The sequence below is a fragment of the Lissotriton vulgaris genome, chromosome 10 (assembly GCF_964263255.1).
Source record: "Lissotriton vulgaris chromosome 10, aLisVul1.2, whole genome shotgun sequence".
In the NCBI taxonomy this organism is placed as follows: domain Eukaryota; kingdom Metazoa; phylum Chordata; class Amphibia; order Caudata; family Salamandridae; genus Lissotriton; species Lissotriton vulgaris.
This window is the reverse complement of record NC_141698.1, coordinates 703,538,639-703,561,843: the sequence shown is the minus strand read 5'-3', so window position 1 is coordinate 703,561,843 and position 23,205 is coordinate 703,538,639. Positions and strand designations below refer to the sequence as shown.

The following is a 23,205-nucleotide window of genomic DNA, read 5'->3' as shown; positions in this document are numbered from 1 at the left end:
TGGTTGGGGGTGTGTGTGTGTGGTTGGGGGTGTGTGTGTGTGGTTGGGGGTGTGTGCGGTTGGGGGTGTGTGCGGTTGGGGGTGTGTGCGGTTGGGGGTGTGTGTGATTGGGGGTGTGTGTGGTTGGGGGTGTGTGTGGTTGGGGGTGTGTGTGGTTGGGGGTGTGTGTGGTTGGGGGTGTGTGTGGTTGGGGGTGTGTGGTTGGGTGTGTGGTTGGGTGGTTGGGTGGGTGGTTGGGTGTGTGGTTGGGTGTGTGGTTGGGTGTGTGGTTGGGTGTGTATGTGTGGGGTTTGGTGCGTATGTGGTTGTGGTTGTGTGTGGTGTTGAATGTGTGGTTGTGTGTGTGTGGTGTTGAATGTGTGGTTGTGTGTGTGTGGTGTTGTGTGTGTGATGTGTGTGTGTGGTTGTGTGATGTGTGTGTGGTTTCATGTGTTATGTGTGTGTGGATGTGTAGTAGTGGTCGTGTCGTAGTGGTTGTGTAGTAGTGGCTGTGTGGTTGAGGTTGTGTGGTTGAGGTTGTGTGTGCGGTTGTGGTGTGTGTGGTTGTGGTGTGTGGGGTTGTGTGTGTGTGGTTGTGTAGTTGTGGTTGTGTGTGCTTGTGGCTGTGTGTGTGGTTGTGTGTATGTCTGTGGTTGTGTGTGGTTGGGTATGTGTGGTTGGGTGTGTATGTGTGGGGTTGGGTGTGTTTGTGTGTGTGGTTGTGTATGTGGTTGTGTGTCTGGTTGTGTGTGTAGTTGTGTATGTGGTTGCGTGTGTGTGTAGGTGTGGTTGTGTGTGGTATTTGTGGTTGTGGTTGTGTGTGTTTGTATGTGTGGTTGTGTGTGTGGTTGTATTTGTGGTTGTGATTGTGTGTGTGTGTGTGTGTATGTGTGGTTGTGTGTGTGGTTGTATTTGTGGTTTTGATTTTGTGTGTGTGTGTATGTGTGGTTGTGTGTGTGGTTGTATTTGTGGTTGTGATTGTGTGTGTGGTTGTGTGCGTGGTTGTGTGCGTGGTTGTGTGTGTAGTTGTGTATGTCGTTGTGGTGTGTGTGGTTGTGGTGTGTGTGGTTGTGGTGTGTGTGGTTGTGGTGTGTGTGGTTGTGGTGTGTGTGTATGTCTGTGTGTGTATGTCTGTGTGTGTATGTCTGTGTGTGTATGTCTGTGTGTGTATGTCTGTGTGTGTATGTCTGTGTGTGTATGTCTGTGTGTGTATGTCTGTGTGTGTATGTCTGTGTGTGTATGTCTGTGTGTGTATGTCTGTGTGTGTATGTCTGTGTGTGTATGTCTGTCTGTGTGTATGGTTGTATTTGTGGTTGTGATTGTGTGTGGTTGTGGGTGTGTGGTTGTGTGTGTGGTTGTGGGTGTGTGGTTGTGGTGTGTGTGGTTGTGGTGTGTGTGTGTATGTCTGTATGGTTGTATTTGTGGTTGTGATTGTGTGTGGTTGTGTGCGTGTGTGGTTGTGTGTGTGTGGTTGTGGTTGTGGGGTTGTGTGTGTGGTTGTGGGTGTGTGGTTGTGGTGTGTGTGGTTGTGGTGTGTGTGGTTGTGGTGTGTGTGGTTGTGGTGTGTGTGTATGTCTGTGTGTATGTCTGTGTGTGTATGTCTGTGTGTGTATGTCTGTGTGTGTATGTCTGTGTGTGTATGTCTGTGTGTGTATGTCTGTGTGTGTATGTCTGTGTGTGTGTGTATGTGTGTGTATGTGTGTGTATGTGTGTGTGTATGTGTGTGTGTATGTCTGTGTGTATGGTTGTATTTGTGGTTGCGATTGTGTGTGGTTGTGGTTGGGTGTGTGGTTGTGGGTGTGTGGTTGTGGGTGTGAGGTTGTGGGTGTGAGGTTGTGGGTGTGAGGTTGTGGGTGTGAGGTTGTGGGTGTGAGGTTGTGGGTGTGAGGTTGTGGGTGTGAGGTTGTGGGTGTGAGGTTGTGGGTGTGAGGTTGTGGGTGTGAGGTTGTGGGTGTGAGGTTGTGGGTGTGAGGTTGTGGGTGTGAGGTTGTGGGTGTGAGGTTGTGGGTGTGAGGTTGTGCGCGTGGTTGTGCGAGTGGTTGTGCGAGTGGTTGTGCGAGTGGTTGTGTGCGTGGTTGAGTGTGCGTGGTTGAGTGTGCGTGGTTGAGTGTGCGTGGTTGAGTGTGCGTGGTTGATTGTGCGTGGTTGAGTGTGCGTGGTTGAGTGTGCGTGGTTGAGTGTGCGTGGTTGAGTGTGCGTGGCTGCGCGTGTGTGTGTGGTTGTGTGCGTGTGGTTGTGTGCATGTGTGCGTGGTTGTGTGTGTAGTTGTGTATGTGGTTGTGGTGTGTGTGGTTGTGGTGTGTGTGTATGTCTGTGTGTATGGTTGTATTTGTGGTTGTGATTGTGTGTGTGTGGTTGTGTGCGTGTGTGTGGTTGTGTGCGTGTGGTTGTGTGTGCAGTTGTGTGTATAGTTGTGTATGTGGTTGCGCGTTTGTGTGGTTGCGCGTTTGTGTGGTTACGCGTGTGTGTGGCTGCGCGTGTGTGTGGCTGCGCGCGTGTGTGGCTGCGCGTGTGTGTGTGTGTGGCTGCGCGCGTGTGTGTGTGGCTGCGCGCGTGTGTGTGTGGCTGCGCGCGTGTGTGTGTGGCTGCGCGCGTGTGTGTGTGGCTGCGCGCGTGTGTGTGTGTGTGGCTGCGCGCGTGTGTGTGTGGCTGCGCGCGTGTGTGTGTGGCTGCGCGCGTGTGTGTGGCTGCGCGCGTGTGTGTGTGGCTGCGCGCGTGTGTGTGGCTGCGCGCGTGTGTGTGTGTGGCTGCGCGCGTGTGTGTGTGTGGCTGCGCGCGTGTGTGTGTGTGGCTGCGCGCGTGTGTGTGTGGCTGCGCGCGTGTGTGTGGCTGCGCGTGTGTGTGTGGCTGCGCGTGTGTGGCTGCGCGTGTGTGTGTGTGTGTGGCTGCGCGTGTGTGTGGCTGCGCGTGTGTGTGTGGTTGCGCTGTGGTTGTGTGTGTGGTGCGTGTGGTGGTGTGGTTGTGGTGTGTGTGGTTGCGCGTGTGTGTGTCTGCGCGTGTGTGTGTGGCTGCGCGTGTGTGGCTGCGCGTGTGTGTGTGGTTGCGCTGTGGTTGTGGTGTGTGTGGTGCGTGTGGTGGTGTGGTTGTGGTGTGTGTGGTTGTGTGGTTGAGTGTGTGGAGTATGTATGTGTGGTTGTGCGTGTGTGGTTGTGGTGTGGTTGTGTTGTGGTGTGGTTGTGTTGTGGTGTGGTTGTGTGTGTGTGTGGTGGAGTGTATGGTTGTGGGTGTATGGTTGTGGGTGTAAGGTTGTGGGTGTAAGGTTGTGGGTGTAAGGTTGTGGGTGTAAGGTTGTGGGTGTAAGGTTGTGGGTGTAAGGTTGTGGGTGTAAGGTTGTGGGTGTAAGGTTGTGGGTGTAAGGTTGTGGGTGTAAGGTTGTGGGTGTAAGGTTGTGGGTGTAAGGTTGTGGGTGTAAGGTTGTGGGTGTAAGGTTGTGGGCATGAGGTTGTGGGCGTGAGGTTGTGGGTGTGAGGTTGTGTGTGTGTGGTTGTGTGTGTGGTTGTGTGTGTGTGGTTGTGTGTGTGCGGTTGTGTGTGTGCGGTTGTGTGTGTGCGGTTGTGTGTGTGTGCGGTTGTGTGTGTGCGGTTGTGTGTGCTTTTGTGTGGTTGGTTGTGTGTGTGGTTGGTTGTGTGTGTGGTTGGTTGTGTGTGTGGTTGGTTGTGTGTGTGGTTGGTTGTGTGTGTGGTTGGTTGTGTGTGTGGTTGGTTGTGTGTGTGCGGTTGTGTGTGTGCGGTTGTGGTGTGTGTGCAGTTGTGTGTGTGGTTCAGGTTGTGTGTGTGTGTTTATGTGTATGTGTGTGCTTGTGTGTGCTTATGTGTGTGCGTGGTTGCGGTTATGTGTGTGGTGGTGTGTGGTGGTGTGTGTGTGGTTGTGTGTGTGCGGTTGTGTGTGTGTGTGGTTGTGTGTGTGTGGTTGTATGTGTGGTTGTGTATGTGTGTGCTTGTGTGTGTGCCTGTGTTTATGTGTGTGTGGTTGTGTGTGTGGTTGTGTGTGTGTGGTTGTGTGTGTGTGGTTGTGTGTGTGGTTGTGTGTGTGGTTGTGTGTGTGGTTGTGTGTGTGGTTGTGTGTGTGCGGTTGTGTGTGTGCGGTTGGTTGTGTGTGCGGTTGGTTGTGTGTGTGGTTGGTTGTGTGTGTGGTTGGTTGTGTGTGTGCGGTTGTGTGTGTGCGGTTGTGGTGTGTGTGTTGTGGTGTGTGTGCAGTTGTGTGTGTGCAGTTGTGTGAAAGTGGTTGTATGTGTGGTTGTGTGTGTGGTTCAGGTTGTGTGTGTGTGTGTGTGTGTTTATGTGTGTGTGTGTGTGTGTGTGTGTGTGTGTGTGTGTGTGTTTATGTGTATGTGTGTGCTTGTGTGTGTGCTTGTGTGTGTGTGGTTGCGGTTATGTGTGTGGTTGGGTGTGTGGTTGTGTGTGTGGGTGTGTGCGTGCGGTTGTGTGTGCGTTGTGTGTGTGTGTGGTTGTATGTGTGGTTGTGTATGCGTGTGTGTGTGCCTGTGACTATGTGTGTGGTTGTGTGTGTGGTTGTGTGTGTGTAGTTGTGTGTGTGTGGTTGTGGTTGTGTGTGTGGTTGTGGTTGTGTGTGTGGTTGGTTGTGTGTGTGTGGTTGGTTGTGTGTGTGTGGTTGGTTGTGTGTGGTTGTGTGTGTGTGGTTGTGTGTGTGTGGTTGTGTGTGTGTGGTTGTGTGTGTGTGGTTGTGTGTGTGTGGTTGTGTGTGTGTGGTTGTGTGTGTGGTTGTGTGTGTGGTTGTGTGTGGTTATGGTGGTGTGTGTGCGCGGTGGTGTGTGTGCGCGGTTGTGTGTGTGCGGTTGTAAGTTTGGTTGTATGTGTGGTTGTGTGTATGGTTCAGGTTGTGTGTGTTTATGTGCATGTATGTGCTTGTGTGTGCTTGTGTTTATGTGTGTGTGCTTGTGTTTATGTGTGTGTGTGTGTGCTTGTGTTTATGTGTGGGCTTGTGTTTATGTGTGTGTTTGTGTTTATGTGTGTGTGTGGTTGTGGTTATATGTGTGGTTGTGTGTGGTTGTGTGTGTGTGGTTGTGGTTGTGTGTGTGTGGTTGTGTGTGCGTGGTTGTGGGTGTGTGTGTGTGTGGTTGTGCGTGTGGTTGTGTGTGGTTATGGTGGTGTGTGTGCGGTTGTGTATGTGTGGTTGTATGTGTGGTTGTGTATGTGTGTGCTTGTGGGTGTGCCTGTGTTTATTTGTGTGTGTGGTTGTGTGTGTGTGTGATTGCGCGTGTGTGTGTGTGTGTGTGTGTGTGTGTGTGTGTGTGTGTGTGTGTGTGATTGCGCGTGTGTGTGTGTGTGATTGCGCGTGTGTGTGTGTGTGATTGCGCGCGTGTGTGTGATTGCGCGCGTGTGTGTCAGATTGCACGCGTGTGTGTGATTGCGCGTGTGTGTGATTGCGCGCGTGTGTGATTGCGCGCGTGTGTGATTGCGCGCGTGTGTGATTGCGCGCGTGTGTGATTGCGCGCGTGTGTGGTTGCGGGCGCGTGTGTGGTTGCGGGCGCGTGTGTGGTTGCGGGCGCGTGTGTGGTTGCGGGTGTGTGTGGTTGCGCATGTGTGGTTGCGCATGTGTGGTTGCGCATGTGTGTTTGGTTGTCGTGTGTGGTTGCGCATGTGTGTTTGGTTGTGGTGTGTGGTTGCGCATGTGTGTTTGGTTGTGGTGTGTGGTTGCGCGTGTGTGTGTGGTTGTGGTGTGTGTGTGCGGTGCGTGTGGTACAGTGTGTGGTTGTGTGTGTGGTATGTATGTGTGGTTGTGTGTGGTTGCGGGCGCGTGTGTGGTTGCGGGCGTGTGTGGTTGCGCATGTGTGGTTGCGCATGTGTGTTTGGTTGTCGTGTGTGGTTGCGCATGTGTGTTTGGTTGTGGTGTGTGGTTGCGCGTGTGTGTGTGTGTGGTTGTGGTGTGTGTGTGCGGTGCGTGTGGTACAGTGTGTGGTTGTGTGTGTGGTATGTATGTGTGGTTGTGTGTGGTTGTGTGTGGTTGTGTGCGTGTGTATCCATTGCTGGTGTTGCATCATTTTTGTGACACACTCCAGCAATGCATCTTACAGATACGTCTGAAATACTGACGTATCTGTAAGTACTTGCGACATAATACGTCATATATTTAATATGACGCATGAGTAGAAGACGGAAGGCCTCATTTATGAGGCCATGCGTCACTTTTACGCCACCGGTACGTCACTTTTTGTGACGCACCAGTGCTGTTAAAAATGCACCTTATTGAGTCATATTTACAAAGTGACGCATCTAGGTAGATGCTTCACTTTGTAAACCCCTGCGCCACATTATACCTACCTCAGGTGTAATGTATACAAAAGGGGTGTATTGACGCAAGAAACGGTCGTAGAGGTGAAATTTAAGAGATATCACTGCGTCACTTTTATGACGCTGTTGCGTCCAACTCTTGCGCCTGTTTCACAGCAGGCGTAAGACTGATGCAGGCCCTTTCACATGGGCCCGGCCCCATTTGAAAGGATGCATTGCTGGAGTTGCATCATTTTTTTGTCACACTCCAGCAATGCATCACTTTCCTCTAAACACAACATTTTTTTTTCTCTATTTTTTTTACACTCTTTTTCCCCGTGGTGCACTCAGGGTCCGCGTACCGGAGAGCGTACCGGGGAGCGCGCCAGCGCTCACCCTGCGAAAATTTCAACAAAAAAAAGTTTTTTAGCCCTTCATGGTCCTTCTAGGCCCCCCTCAGAAAACCTAGGGGGTCGGGGGTGTCTAATCTGCCCCCTTTTAATTATATCCCCCTTTCTTTTTTCACCTCTTGTGTCTCGATTCTAACGAGACACAAGATGGCGGACTCTCCGGACTGTTTAGAATGTTGACAGACACCCAACAGCCAATCAGCTTTCGCTCGCGCACTCCCGTAGCGCGCCGGGTGCGCTCCCCGGTACGTGCACCGGGGAGCGCGCCTATAGGTATATATGTGTTTTTGAACTTAATTTTCATAAAAACCACTGAAGCAATTTTCACCAAACATAGCAAAAGCACATTTGCGAACCAGTCCCTACAATTTTGCCAAGTTTGGCGTAATTCCGTTCAGCGGTTCGAGCTGTAGACTTGTCAGACCGAAGGAAGATTACAGGCAGATTACTCAATCGACGAATTTCCTATGGTAGCCAATCCCAACTATAACTACCTACTGGCGACCGCCAGTAGGATATGGATATATGGATATATGGATATATATATATATATATATATATATATATATATATCCAAGCAATCAGCGAAAATGTTCCGCAGGCGAGGCGTCCCTCCCGCTCCACAGACAAACGCAGACACGGTCCAATTTAGTGCAATTCGTTTATTTAGTGCAAGCACATCGCATGACGTTTCGGCTCCGAGGAGCCTTGTTCACATGACAGTGTCCAACTGGGTGAGCTGTTCTTTTAAAGAGACAGCCTCTGTTGAAAACAAGCATTTGCAATGCAATAGGTCTCGCATTATTTAAGTTTGAGCTATTAGCATTGTAAATGGCAATTGTTTTTTGCTTTATGCTATATTTTTTTTTTACATAAAAAGCTTCATATAAAATATGTTTTATTAAAGTTATTTATGCAGTATCTAAATTTTGTTTGCATAAAACAGTATAATAATATCTTAGTAAAAAAGTCAAATATTTTAATGGAAATTCACCAAACGTTCATTTATGTGTTGGTTTTGAAAATAGCTAAATTAATAGCTTTGTCATTTACAATGCCAGTAGTTATAACTTTCGCAAATGTGACACCTATAGCATTTGTAATGCAACATTTGTATTTACGTGACTTAGATGTATTGATATTACAAATAACAATGGCTTTTAATTTTTTTTAATACTTAATAAAAGTGATTGTAATTTATAATGGCAATAGCTTAAACTTTTGTAAATAACTTTTGTGAAGATTATGTTCAGTGTATTTTATTGTAACAAAATCCAAGAACAGAAGTGAAATATTAACATCTTTTTGTGACATTTGTAATAAAGCTTGAAACATTGAGAGAACATATTTGTGCTGTGGTGGTGCTGAGTGATGCTGTGGTGGTGCTGAATGGGGCTGTGGTGATGCTGAGTGATGCAGTGGTGGTGCTGAGTGGTGCTATGGTGGTGCTGTGGTGGTGCTGAGTGATGCTGAGTGATGCTGTGGTGGTGCTGAGTGGTGCTGTGGTGGTTCTGAGTGATGCTGTGGTGGTTCTGACTGATAATGTGGTGGTGCTGAGTGACTGTACTCACTGTCACTCTGCACGCACTGTCACTCTGCACGCACTGTCACTCTGCACGCACTGTCACTCTGCACGCACTGTCACTCTGCACGCACTGTCACTCTGCACGCACTGTCACTCTGCACGCACTCTGCACTCACTGTCACTCTGCACTCACTGTCACTCTGCACTCACTGTCACTCTGCACTCACTGTCACTCTGCACGCACTCTGCACTCACTGTCACTCTGCACTCACTGTCACTCTGCACTCACTGTCACTCTGCACTCACTCTGCACTCACTGTCACTCTGCACTCACTCTGCACTCACTGTCACTCTGCACTCACTCTGCACTCACTGTCACTCTGCACTCACTGTCACTCTGCACTCACTGTCACTCTGCACTCACTGTCACTCTGCACTCACTGTCACTCTGCACGCACTGTCACTCTGCACGCACTCTGCACTCACTGTCACTCTGCACTCACTGTCACTCTGCACTCACTGTCACTCTGCACTCACTGTCACTCTGCACTCACTGTCACTCTGCACTCACTCTGCACTCACTGTCACTCTGCACTCACTCTGCACTCACTGTCACTCTGCACTCACTGTCACTCTGCACTCACTGTCACTCTGCACTCACTGTCACTCTGCACTCACTGTCACTCTGCACTCACTGTCACTCTGCACTCACTGTCACTCTGCACGCACTCTGCACTCACTGTCACTCTGCACTCACTGTCACTCTGCACTCACTCTGCACTCACTGTCACTCTGCACTCACTGTCACTCTGCACTCACTGTCACTCTGCACTCACTGTCACTCTGCACGCACTCTGCACTCACTGTCACTCTGCACTCACTGTCACTCTGCACTCACTGTCACTCTGCACTCACTGTCACTCTGCACTCACTGTCACTCTGCACTCACTGTCACTCTGCACTCACTGTCACTCTGCACGCACTCTGCACTCACTGTCACTCTGCACTCACTGTCACTCTGCACTCACTGTCACTCTGCACGCACTCTGCACTCACTGTCACTCTGCACTCACTGTCACTCTGCACTCACTGTCACTCTGCACTCACTGTCACTCTGCACTCACTGTCACTCCGCACTCACTGTCACTCCGCACTCACTGTCACTCCGCACTCACTGTCACTCCGCACTCACTGTCACTCTGCACTCACTGTCACTCCGCACTCACTGTCACTCCGCACTCACTGTCACTCCGCACTCACTGTCACTCTGCACTCACTGTCACTCCGCACTCACTGTCACTCCGCACTCACTGTCACTCTGCACTCACTGTCACTCTGCACGCACTCTGCACTCACTGTTTCTGCACGCACTCTGCACTCACTGTCACTCTGCACTCACTGTCACTCTGCACTCACTCTGCACTCACTGTCACTCTGCACTCACTGTCACTCTGCACGCACTCTGCACTCACTGTCACTCTGCACTCACTGTCACTCTGCACTCACTGTCACTCTGCACTCACTGTCACTCTGCACTCACTGTCACTCTGCACGCACTCTGCACTCACTGTTTCTGCACGCACTCTGCACTCACTGTCACTCCGCACTCACTGTCACTCTGCACTCACTGTCACTCTGCACTCACTGTCACTCTGCACTCACTGTCACTCTGCACTCACTGTCACTCTGCACTCACTCTGCACTCACTGTCACTCTGCACGCACTCTGCACTCACTGTCACTCTGCACTCACTGTCACTTTGCACTCACTGTCACTCTGCACTCACTGTCACTCTGCACTCACTGTCACTCTGCACTCACTGTCACTCTGCACGCACTCTGCACTCACTGTCACTCTGCACTCACTGTCACTCTGCACTCACTGTCACTCTGCACTCACTGTCACTCTGCACTCACTGTCACTCTGCACTCACTGTCACTCTGCACTCACTGTCACTCCGCACTCACTGTCACTTCGCACTCACTGTCACTCCGTGTGTGTGTGTTTGGGTGTCTACATAGAGCCTCTGAACCCCGGCACCAATGCTCCTGCTGCGCTAATGAAGGCTACGGCTCTGGTCGGTGCATCTGATTAACGAAGGAACTGAGATTAGAGAAGGTTTAAACCTAGTTCATGGCTCTGGGCCCACGGCAATGGAGTACTGTAATGTTGCTGCAGCACCTGGCCTCGCGCTTGTTACATTAGGGACAAGCGTACGTTTTCCGGTCCAAGGTGCTTGAATGTGCAGAAATGGAAGCGAGTGACAACGAACTTCTGCTGCATGTCTAGCTGCCACAATCTGATCCGAGGATGCATGTCCATTTTTCTGTACTACACCGGACACTCAACACTCCTCACTGGAAAGCACAGGGAGCACATTTCCTTAAATAATGTAAGAGCAGAAAGGTATTCCATCATCAAACCTGCACCATTAAAGGCCCTTCCATGATGTTAGCGTTTCTGACTCCCCTAGCTCCGATACCCCTGTGTCACATCCTGTTCGGTGACACACTAGCTCCTCCGAGAAGAACAGATTTTCCGGGAAGTATTAAGGAATATCTGGTTCTAGACAAGAAAATATACAAAGGTACCATGTGCAGCAGACAGCCGCCTTGTGCCCTACAGCACATTACACTCTATGACGCAATGCAAAATGGAGGGGGCCCACAGGCAGAATTTGAAGAGGGCCCCTGAGTCTCCCGTATCTCACAGACAAATCTTGGCCTTCAGTGTGGGCTCACTGGAGGATTTGCAGTCACTCTGCACCAGAATTACGGCAGGGTGTACTTTATGCCCTTTTTACATTAACATAGTCCCTCATATTCAAAACTCCCTCTCCGCCATTCTTCATGTCTCTACATGAAGGAAATGATGTCTGGTGAATGTTGGAGCTGTTCAACAGGGCCTCAAATCACAGCAGCGCGTATATTGTAAAAGCGGTGCCAATTCTGGAGGATTGCATGCAATACGTGTCCCCTCTTTTTGTTGAACACGGTCCTCTGCCTACCTCCTTTAATCCCACTTGTAAAAGAAATATGTGCTGTTAACAGTGAAAACGAAAGCCGGTTGTGACAGTGACTGTAAGTGCTCAGAGAAAACCTGCATTGCAGCATCAGTGTTCTGATGCACCGAGTCCTCTCAGCACCTCAGCCGTCCCCGCTGCTCCAGCCGGATCGTGTTGTTAGAAAGATGAGCTCCGGAGCTCATCCCTTGAAAGGCCTTGCCTGATAATGCGCAGGTAACACCTAGCGTTACTGAAATCCGGAAGTGAGTTTGATCGCAACACAAGGCAATCCGCAAGTCCTTTGGAGAGGCAGTAGTGGCTGGCCACTGAAGCACACATAGAGAGAGGACATTTCTGCTCTTGCCCGCATCCAGAGATAGATGCACACGTATGCATGCACACCTCCGCGCCAGTCAGACGTGCGTACATTCACAACTACAGGTGCAACGTCATATACACACATTAACACACACACGGGCCACCTGTGAGGGAATTAAACTGTGTCAATGTCCTGAAGAATAGGCTCAGGGAGCAACTCTAACGTGTGTTATATAATGAGTTGCGAACTTACAATACAAACCAAATGGGCACCAGGGGCATAGTACAGGCCCCTTCAAGCGGGGGAGGGGGCACGGTTGAGGGAGGCAGGGGGCTCTACTCGAAACTAAATTAAGCGAGATCACGTCCCTCGCCTCACACCCCCACCACCTCCTTGCGAGCCGCTTACCTTGTGCATTCCCTCTGCTGGTCAGCACCGCGATGACTTTACCGGCGCACGAAAGATTCTTAAGACACTTTTTGTCTGTCTGTTTGCCATGAACATTCCGTGTCTTCTACCAGGAAGTCAGGCAGGCCGGGCGGGACAACCGGAAGTAGGAGGGCGGGAGCCTACCCCGCCTCCCACGGAAGAGCCGCGATTGTTTGGCGCACCGGAGCAGGCAGGAGCCTACCCTGCGCCCCGGTGCCGAAGAAGGGAAGAAGAGTCTTGCTGCCGGTGGGAGCCGCTGCACTGAGGATGCCGGTGAGTGGGGCGTCGCCTTGTTGGGGGGGGGCGGGGGGCATCTGTGTGCGCGCGCGCGGCGGCGGACTGTGTATGTGTGTGAGCGTGCATGTGTGTGTGTATGTGTATGTGTCCTGGAGTCTGTGTGTATGCGTGTGTGTGAGGGGGGGGGGTTGCCTGTCTGGGTGCCTGCGTGTCTGTGTAAGTGTAAATGCGTGTGCGTGTGTGTGGAGCCGAGAGGAGAGGGGCTGGTGTGTGTGGAGGGGTCTCTGTGTATGCGTGTAGGTGACGGGGGTGTGCCTGTGTATGCGTGTGTATGTGCGCATGCGTGAGTGCTGTGTATGCGTGTGGCTGTGATGTGCGCATGCGTGAATGTTGACGCGCGTGCACGCAGCTCAATCCACGCTCGTCACAGTTTTGTGTCCCTCATTCCCCCGTGTCAGCCGACTATAAGTCTCCGCCCTGGACGCATCCTTCGGATGCGAATTCCAGGGCGAGACCTAAAAAGAGAGAGTTGATCACATGCTTGATCTTAAGAGTGGACATGGAAAAAATACTCACTAGTCACAACTTGTTCTCCCAGTGTTACACCACATAGATATACAGCGCTAATAATCTAGCTTAAATGATAGGTCAAATACCCTGGACTATTCATTAAAGACTTATCTCTGTTTCTTATTTATGGTCAAATACAAAAATATATATTTTTATCAATTTTTAGTGCAAAACTTATGTTTCCTGGAAAAATATATATGTATATATAAAAATAGAAGAAATACTATTGCAATGTATATACATATTAACATATTTACATAATATATACTGTCCATTATGAAAATGTCCCGCTAAAGTGCTTGAATGTTTTGTGCAAAATCATGTAGTAATGCAGTGAGATTGCTCGTCTGATGTTAATTAAATATCCCATCATATCCTCAGTTTAGCAAGAATTATTGCAGGTACACCATCTAAAATATGACAAAGTCCTAGGGCACATCTCAAAAGCTGATATTTACATTGGTTGTTTTAACTCGATTCGTCCTATTTACATGGTGACCACTTATAGGTTCTATGTAAGCAAAGTGGTATTTATATCTGTCCACGTCCACCATAAAGTGAAAAAGTGCAGTGTATTAAAACTAAGAACATATAAGTCCTATCAGCTACTTAGGAATAATGACCTTTGAGCTAGATATACTGGACCCCTATGTATATTGATGTTCATATTTTATAACTATTTTTAAATGTTTGCTCTTTTTTTTGTTAAAAAAACCTGTTTTTCTTTCTTACTTTTTTTCTAACATGTAACAGTAGCAGCTCAGCTCCATAGTCTCACAATCAGTTTATAACGTAACCATTAATATGTTCAAACAGTACCAAGGACCCCTGTCCCAGCCCAGAGATTGTCCTGATTTACAAGATTTTTCAACCAGTTTGTTTTATATTTCAAACCATTCGATCATTGGTCGTGATTTCATTACAGTAAGCAAGTATACATATCCTCAGTTACATTTAACCCTGTTGGAGCCTTTGTATTCAACAAGAGGATATATCTTGTCTCCAGCTTTCTTAATCTGATTTCCCTATCCCCTCCCCGTCTGTTGGTGTTCACGCTATCTATCACAAAGTACGTCAGTGATTTGTTGTTACTTTGATGTACTTCGCGATAGTGACGGGCCACAGGGTAGGTGTTATCTCCATGGGATATTGCTCTAAGATGTTGGAGGACACGTTGGTGTACCGGGAGCTTTGTACTACCAACGTACATCAATGGGCAGGGGCATTGTAAGATATATACCGCATGGTCGGTTTTGCAGGTTAGTACCTGTGAGATTGGATGTACTATGTCACTTAACCCCTCTTTGTAGGTCCTGGTATTGACGCCATGGGTGCATGCTTTGCATGTCTTGCATTTGTAGAAACCCCTGCCCGATTGCCACCAACTGCTACCTCTGACTGGTTCCGGGTTTGTGTTCACTATTTGGTCTCTCAGGGAAGGGGCCTTACTGTAGGTTAGAGAGACCCTAGTTGGTAAATCTTTACCAATAATAGGATCCTTCTTCACAAGAGGCCAGTACTTGTTGACAATCCGATAGATGTCCCTGGATTGCCTACTGAATCCTGTTATGATTCTGAACTCATAGCTATTCTGTGTGGTCAAGTTCATTTTTTCCCGATAGCCTCCCTCCAGTAGAGTATCCCTGGATAGTGTAGTAGACTTAGCAATAGCTTTGTCCACTATTTCAGCTGAATATCCTCTTTCAAGAAATCTTTTTCTGCTCTCACTTTGGGCCTTACTCAACTCCACAGGGTCACTGCATCCTCTTTTCATTCTTAGCATCTCCCCATATGGGATGCTTGCTATGAGATGCCTAGGGTGGCCGCTCGCAGCATGCAAACTGCTGTTTCCAGCTGTTTTCTTTCGATAAACCCTAGTATGTAATTGGCTATTTTTTACGTATACCTCAGTATCTAAGAAGGTTACACTTTCCTGGCTGAGTGTGGCAGTAAATTTGAGATTTAGGTCATTGATGTTTACGTCATTGATGAATTTTGTTGCAGACTCTTCACTGCCTCTCCAAATAATAAACAAATCATCAATGAAACGAAACCAAACAATAATGTTGTTTTCCGTCTCCTCCCGGAAGGCGGTTTTGAGGACCCGCTCCTCCCACGCTCCCATGTGCAAACATGCGAAGCTCGGGGAGAAGCAGGCCCCCATCGCCACCCCCTGGATTTGACGATAAACCAACTGATTGAACATAAAAATATTGTTTGACAAACAAAAATCCAACATGTCCAATAACATAACATTGTGGTCCTTGAACTCATCAGATCTTTTAGAAAGAAAATATTTGATTGCCTCCAAACCCTGCACATGAGAGATACTGGTATATAGCGAGGTGACGTCTAAGGCCATGAGCCAGTCACCTTGTCTCCAGTTGATTTCTCTCAACTTGATCAAAAAGTCACTTGTGTCACGTATATATGATTGCAATTTTTGTACGTAACCCTGCAGGAAGTAGTCTATATAGATAGATGTTCTTTCCAGTAGACTACCCCTGGCAGAGATAATCGGTCTGCCAGGTGGATTTACTGGGTCCTTATGGATCTTGGGGATGAAATACATGATCGGTAGAATTGGGCTGTTGATTTTAAGATATCTATATTCATCCCCACTGATCAAATCGTTGGCTTTCCAAACAGATAATTTCTTATGATACTCAGTTTTAATAGAAATTACTTTTTGGCTTTGGATACGTTCATAACAATCTCTGTCATTGATCTGAGAGTAGGCCTCTTTGTCATAATTCAATTTAGTCATTAGTACTAGGTTACCCCCCTTGTCGCTTCCGCGAACCACAATGTTCTTGTCCTTGCTAAGGCGGGCCACCAGCGCTCTATATCCTTGGTTCAACCTGTCAAATTTCCATTTGGGTACTTTTGCCTTTAGTTCTTTTAAGTCACTTACCACATTCTCGTGGAACACATCAATGGAATCGCGAGGGAGAACAGGGGTGAAGCTCGATGGTGGTTTAAATGGGGTGGCTCTTATAATTCGATTTCCACTGGCGTCAATCTCCCTCTGGTCTGCATTTGCCGACTTGTCTGTATAACCTACCCCTCCTGTTTCCCATAGTTCCATGATATCTCGAGTGCCTTGACTCAACATTTCCCCATGTTCATCTCCTGGGTCTGTAGTGTTCGTTGCTGATTTCTCTTTTTGTTTGGTTTTGGTTGCAAAGAACTTGCGCAGTTTTAACTTTCTCACCGCTTTGTATATGTCACACCTCGTTGTTGGATAGTTGAAATTGCATTGCGGTGCAAACGATAAACCAAGTTGCAATATCTTTTCTTCCTCAGTTGATAATGCCAAGGGGGTTAAATTTACAATGGTCTTATTGTTTTCAATAGTTATTTTGTCTGGTTCCCCAGGTTCTGACCCCGGCCTCTGCCTCTCTTTTTCCCTTGATATCCTTTTCTTTCTGGCCCTTGCTCTCTGTCGCCTCCTGAGGTTTGCTCGCTGTTTATATGTTTTTGTTGCGTGCTTGCCCTCAGTGTTTGCAGTCTTTGTTGGCATAAAAAAACCATCTCCTGTCCTGGGGATGGTTTAACTCTGCCAGAGCTTTGTGCTTGGTTGATACGCTCAGTTTCTGAGCCAGAATCCGGGTCAGAGCTGAAGGTTGAGTTGGTTGTATCATTGCATCCCCTTGCTTGTTTATTCTGTTTGCGCCTGGGTTGAGATTGGGTTTTGTTACCCCCTCCACGTAGGGCATCGTATTTTTTAGCAAATGTGAATATTTGGCCCAGTTCGTAATCAATACGATCCCTCTGAAATTTATAGGTTTTTCTTTCAATGATTTTAGTTTCTTCCTTCTTTAAGCGGGTTTGCATAGCTTTTAAAAGTTGTTCCTTTTCCTCGCTTTCACCCAATTCCGCTAGTTGTTCATTAATGCCATCTATCTCAACCAATAATTTAGCGCGGTCAATGTCTGCGTATTTAATCAAAATTTGGACCTGGCGCCTAGAGGCATCCAAATTACTCTCTGCCCATTCTTTCATCAGGTCTGGGTTGGGGTCATCGTATGTGGGTGTGGTCAGAATGCGCAAACCCCGAGGGATTCGGTTTACCTCCACATACCTTTGCAGTGATTTCGACTCCCACCACTTGGACTGCTCACTTCGTGATTTCTTTTCCAGCGTCTTGATTAGGTCCCGTAGAGCGTTGCTGCTGCTGCCACTTGCTGTCGTGTCAGGTGCCTCCCTGTTGTCCGTAGGGAGCGGAGAACTGTCGGAGAACATTGTTAGTGCCAATGCCTCCCGGTCTCGGACACTGTCAGCCGACATGCTTGCCAATTCACTCGTTTAATCAGACGGCGCTTTTTTGAGTCAACAGATATGTCCACTCTTTCTCAGCGCCGATGCACAAAACTCCTTTCCTGCTATGCCTCTGCTTACGTATATACGTATATATATATATATCCAACAGCAGAAAACTCCTTCCAGACCTCACGGACCCTTGAAGAGTGGCACGCACACCGGCGTAGTTAACCGGCAATTACTAATTTCCATGCAAAGTCTCAAATAAGCGTGCTCTCAGGAAAAGACAAACACCGACTCGTAAGGGTGTCCTGTTTATTCACAAACAGTTTGCTATGGCTAACAAAGGTTGCGCGTTTCAACTGCAGCCTCTCTCAAACCAAGTGCTGTCGCCATATTCAAATTTATTTATACATAATCAGGGGAGTTTGAAAAGCCCACTTAAAGCAACAGTGCAACATTTCAGAGTTAAAGTGACATGTGCATTAAAAACCAAAACACCCTATCCAATTGTTTAGAACAATTCAAAAGCATGTGAATAAAGTAACAAATGGCGAATAAAAAAATTAGAACACCTATTCAACTAGCATGCATATTGCGTTGGCTGCTGCAAGTAATTATTCTAGAGATACGTATTCATAAATGTGTCATGCTGTATTTATGTAGCTATGGGAGCAATTGCTTATTATGCAGCAACAAAATTAATTCAACCCATTATTACACAACAGGATAAATATAATTAAAATTACCCCCCACAATATACCAGTTATAAATACTTTGCGATATATATATATATATATATATATATATATATATATAAAAATACATATTATACTGTAAGTTGCAAGATGATATTTACAGACTTCTATTTTAAACCAAAAAGAATCGGTAGAGTCTGTTCTCACTTTTTATTAACACAGGAAGTGAAGTGTTTTTAAATGTGAATAATATTATGGTACCGTCAGCGGGAGCACAAATAGCACTTGACGTAAAGAAACTCTAGCAGCACTTTACTTTTCGCCGTTTTTTTGGCACAAATACCCTAAAGCCTGAGAAGTGCATTACGGAGTTTGCTGAATCAGTTGTAAGCTGTCACGCTCTTCAATAAGGAGCACAGCGGTAGGCAGCCGTTGAGGAGTTTGGATATGATTCTCCAAGAAAAGAATAGTGGGTGATACTGCGTAAAGTAGCTCAATGTAAACCAGTATGAACAAACAGAAGACTGCTTTTCTAGGCATGAAGGCACCGCCGAGCATGATGCCTGCTTAGCTATTTAAAAGACAGCAGATGTAATGCACTTCTAGACTGTGTATATATACTATATAAAGGGAGATGCTGCTGAAGGTGATGGGGCGAGTGGCAAGAAATAAGTTAAATATAAAATATGTCTGAGTTGGAGTGTTTGCTGTTGAAGGGCAGGACCCTTTATATAGCTATAATTCGTTACATGGTAGAACATAGGCAGTTGCAGAACACCAATAGTTTAAAGAGTAGTAGTCGGAATACTCGCTGGTAACCTCAAGACCATTATATGCTAATGGAATCAGAGTGAGCCAAACAAAGAATACTAGAGAAACTGGATTTTAAAAAAAAATGTAATATTCAGATATGCCTGTTTCTTACTTAGTCTGCGAATTCAACTACTTTCATTTACCCTACTCAAAACCAAACAAAAACAAACATGATTGTAACAGATAGCCCAATAATGTTTATGCTTCTGTGAAGTGTAGTGTGCCGGTAGGTGCATGTGTTGAATGTCTGATATGGTAATTTTGTGAGAAGGTGTGCTTATTTGGTCATGACATCATTTTCACCACTTTTCCTATTCTGAAAACGCTAATACCAATATTTCTATGAACTACAATGAAGTGGCTGGCAGCTTAATTCAGGGGCGTCCCACAGGCCCCTGCGTGCAGGGGGCGCTCTTGGGGCCCCGATTCAAGGTAAAGTCAATGAACATTTGCGAGATATGGGAGATCCAGGGGCCCCTCATCATATTCTGCAGGAGAGCCTCATCTTTTTGTATTATGACTTCATCTCACTTGCTAGCACAAAGTAAGATACTCACTTTTTTATTTCTCGCAGGAGCATTCTTATGAGGGTGGTTTGTAGGAGTTCAATCATCAATTTTCTCCACATGTCCAGAGCTAGCTGCCACGAAAAAATAGAAGGACACCTGTCATTTATACTAAATTTCAAATTAAATGTTCCATGCAACAAATACAGCATCCTTAAAAAGCTACATGCAGTGTTATATGGTCATGAAAACAAACCAGGGCAGAGTTACTAAGAATTTGCACCACTGTAAAGTTATAAAAAGTGGCATGAAGTCTGGCAAAGGGATTTACTTTCCAGTGCAGAAATTATTTTGCGGTGGACGTTGTACTTTTCTTAGCACAAATTGAGCTTTGCACCACTATGCATTAAGGGGACATAACAAGAATGCTATTTAGGCAGAACAGAGAAAGTATCCATAGTTTTTAACACAAGGCCTGATTTACTACAACTGTCCGCCCAGGCTCTGCATAACAAAATAATGCCTCCTTGAAGCAAGAGCAAGGTTTGAGAAGGATAATGTTACTTACCCTGCAAGCATCTGTTCTTGGCATGTAGAGCTGTAAATTCACATGCTTTGCATACTCCTGCCATCTAGTGTTGGGTCTGTATGTATACAAATTGTTTTTCTTCGAAGAAGTCTTTCCTAATCACAAGAGAAGGGGACTCCTCCTTTCGGTGATAATGTGAATGTGCATCGAATCCATTATTAGATTGTTTTCCCGCAAGAGGGTGAGAATGGAGTAAGTGCAGTATAGAGATGTCCATGCGAATAAATGTATAATGAACTACTGCAACAACTACAGGTATCCAGGGAGGCGAGTGGGCGCATGTGAATCTACAGCTCTACATGCCAAGAACAGATGCTTACTAGGTAATTAACATTATCCGTTTGAGGCATTTGTGCTGTAGATACACATGCTTTGCATAGACTACAAAGCAGAATACTCCCAAAGCGGAGGCTAACCTGTAGATGTTGCAGTTGTTTGGAACAGTGTTTTAGTACTGCTTGGCCTACATCAGCCTGTTGGCGTGCTAACACATCTACACAATAGTGTTTGGTAAACGTGTGTGGTGTAGACCATGTAGCTGCCTTACATTTGTCAACTATAGGGATTTTGCCTAAAAAGGCCACTGACGCCCCTATTTTGTGTGTGGGGTGTGCTCTAGGGGGGATGGTTACAGTTCTTTTAGCCTTGATATAGCAAGTTTAAATGCATTTCCAATCCATCTGGCAATACCAGATTTTGAGATGGAATTGCCTTTGTGAGGTGGAGCAAATGCAACAAACAGTTTTGTTATGCAAAAGTCCTTTGTACTTTCTATGTAGTACAGTAAAGCTCTTTTAAGCATGTGAAGAGCGCGTTCTGCCACAGAATCAGGTTAAGAAAGGAAAACTGGTAACTCAATTGATTGAATTATATGAAAGGCAGAAACTACAGTGAGAAAGAATTTTGGGTTGGTGTGGAGAACTATCCTATCTTTGTGTAGCAGAAAGAAAGGTTCTTCTAAAGTTAATGCCCGTAGCTCACCAACTCTCCTCGGTGAAGTGATAACAATGAGGAAAGCAACTTTCCATGAGAGGAATTGTAAAGGGCACTTGTGTAATAGTTAAAAAGATGAACCCATGAGCCTTGTGAAAACAATGTTGACATGCCACACTGGGGCAGGAGGAATCCTTGGTGGTATTACCCTTTATAAGCCTTCCATGAAGGCTTTGATTACTGGCACTCTAAATAGTAACAGATGTTGTCTATTTTGTAAGTATGCAGCTACTGCTGCAAGGTGCAAAGGAATAGATGTGTAAGCTTGTCCTGTTCGTTGTAAATGTAACAAGTAACAAATAATGTTTTGTATCAAATTATTAAAAGGATTGATTTTGTTGTTATTGCAATATACAACAAATGTTTTCCACTTTGCTGCATTGCAAGCTCTGGTGGTAGGAATTCTTGCTTCTTTCAGAATATTCATACACTCTGGTGGTAGATTTAAATAACCAAACTGACTTCAGGAGCCAGATCACTAAATTCAGTTATTTGGGATTTGGATATCTGACTTCTCCATGGTTCTGTGGGAGGAGACTAGAAGTAAGGTGCAGTTTTTAATGTGGAACTAGTGACAGCTCCAACAGGGTGGTGTACAATGGTTGCCGGGCCATATTAGAGCTACCAGAATTAGTGTGAGGGATGTTTGCCTGAGTTTCCGAACCCCCCACGCAATGAGTGGGAGAGGCGGAAAAGCGTAGGCAAATATCCCTGACCAGTTCATCCCTAGGGCATTGCCCTTTGAGAGCGGGTGTGGGAAACTGGAGCCGAAATTTGGGCATTTTGTTTTTTCGGCTGTGGTGAATTGGTCTATTTGTGGAAATCCCCATTGTTGAAAGTACAAAAGGAGAACAGGGGGTGAAGTTCCCACTCGTGAATTTGCTGCCTTCTTCTGCTGAGGAGATCGGCATTTTGATTCTTTACTCCTGGGAGATGTTCTGCCAGAAGATATATCTTGTGATGGATCGCCCAATTCAAAATGGCTTGAGCAAGTGTTGACAGTTGGAGAGTGTGTCCCCTCTTGCTTCTGCACAGAATACATTGCTGTCATATTGTCCGTTCGGAAAAAGACAGTTTTGGCTAAGAGATGAGTTTGAAAAGCTTGGAGTGCTAGAAAAGAAGCTCAAAGGTTCAGATAGTTGACATGGAGGGCCTTGTGCTTGTTGCTCCACATGCCTTGTATTGTGTAATCTTTAAGATGAGCCCCCAACCGGTTAGAGCGGAGTCTGCTGTGAGCACGATCTGTGGAATAGGGTTGATGAAAGGCAGGTCTGCTGATAAGTTTTGTGGGTTTCACCACTGCAGAGAGCGATGGGTACGGCTGTCTACCAACACTATATTGGTTAACAGACCCTGTGATTGATTCCACTGACATGCTAAGCACTCTTGTAGGGGGTGCATGCAAAACCTTGCATGGGTTACAATTGCGATGCAAGAGGTCTTCATTCCCAGCAGTTCCATGAGCACCCTGACTCGTAATGCTTGGTTGGGTTGAAAGTGTAGAATTGTAGTTTGAATATTGCATATTCTGGCTACATTGGGAGAGGCTAGAGCTTTGACGGTGTCTAGACTGCCTCCTAGATAAGACTGCATCTGTGAGGGATGCCGGTGATTTTTTCGAGCACTGTTGGTGAACCCCAGTTGATGAAGTAGATCTATTGTGATCTGTGTGTGCTGTAGACATTGCTGGTGAGTGCTAGCTTTGATAAGCCAGTCGTCCACATAGGGGAAGACGTGAATTTGTTGTCTTCTGATATGAGCAACGACTACTGTCAGGCATTTGGTAAAAACTCAGGGCCCTGTAGTTACTTCGAAAGGAAGCACCTTGAACTGGTAATGCTTGCCTGCTATCACAAATCTGAGGTATTTGCGATGAGCCGGTTGAATGGGAACATAAAAATATGCGTCTTTTAAATCTAGAGTAGGCACAGTCTAATCTCTGTAAAAGCAGCAGTACCTGTTGAAGTGCCACTATGTGAAAGTGCTCTGACAGTATATAATGGTTTAGCTCTCCGAGATCCAGAATAGGTCTGAGGGAACCATCCTTTTTGGGGATGAGAAAGTACTGAGTAAACCCCTGAGCCCTGGTACTGTATTGGAACTGGCTCTATCACTCCTTTTGGTAAGAGGGACTGAACCTCTCGTTTTAGCAAGTGTATGTGTTCTGGAGACAGCTTGTGAGATCAAGGTGGAATGTTTGGGGAATTGCAGGTAAGCTCCAGGCAATAACCATGTTGGATAATTCCATGCACCCATTTGTTCGATGTTATAGACTGCCAGATGGAGAGAAATTGTTGAAGTCTTCCCCAGACAGGTGTGGTGTAAATGGGGGAAGCGTGGGAAAGTCACGTTTTTTTGGGGAAGGAGATTACCAGGGTGCGTTGCCCTTAAACCTACTGTTAAAGTTGTTGCCCCTAGAACCCCTCGAAAGAAACTTCTGGAGAGAGAGAACTGGTTGTTACCATTATAAGATGAGGTATTTTGATCTGTGGATGAGCTTTTTGACCCTCCTCTGAAAAAGGAGCGACAAAAGGAGCCTCTGTTGGAGGTAGTCTGGAGTGCTCCCATAGATTTAGCTACTACAGTGTGCTTTTTCATTTTTCTTAACTCCTGGTCTACCTTAGGACCAAAATGTTGTTC

At 46.7% G+C, this 23,205-nt stretch overlaps 1 protein-coding gene across 1 annotated transcript in view; it reads right to left on the bottom strand.

Annotated features, from left to right (window-relative positions):
* The window catches only part of CUL2 (cullin 2), a 570,015-nt gene that overhangs the window by 443,527 nt on the left and 103,283 nt on the right, over positions 1-23,205 (bottom strand). Inside the window, exon 6 of the mRNA XM_086941531.1 lies at positions 19,035-19,117. Coding sequence (XP_086797657.1) covers positions 19,035-19,117 — 83 coding nt within the window. The remainder of the gene's footprint in view (positions 1-19,034; positions 19,118-23,205) is intronic.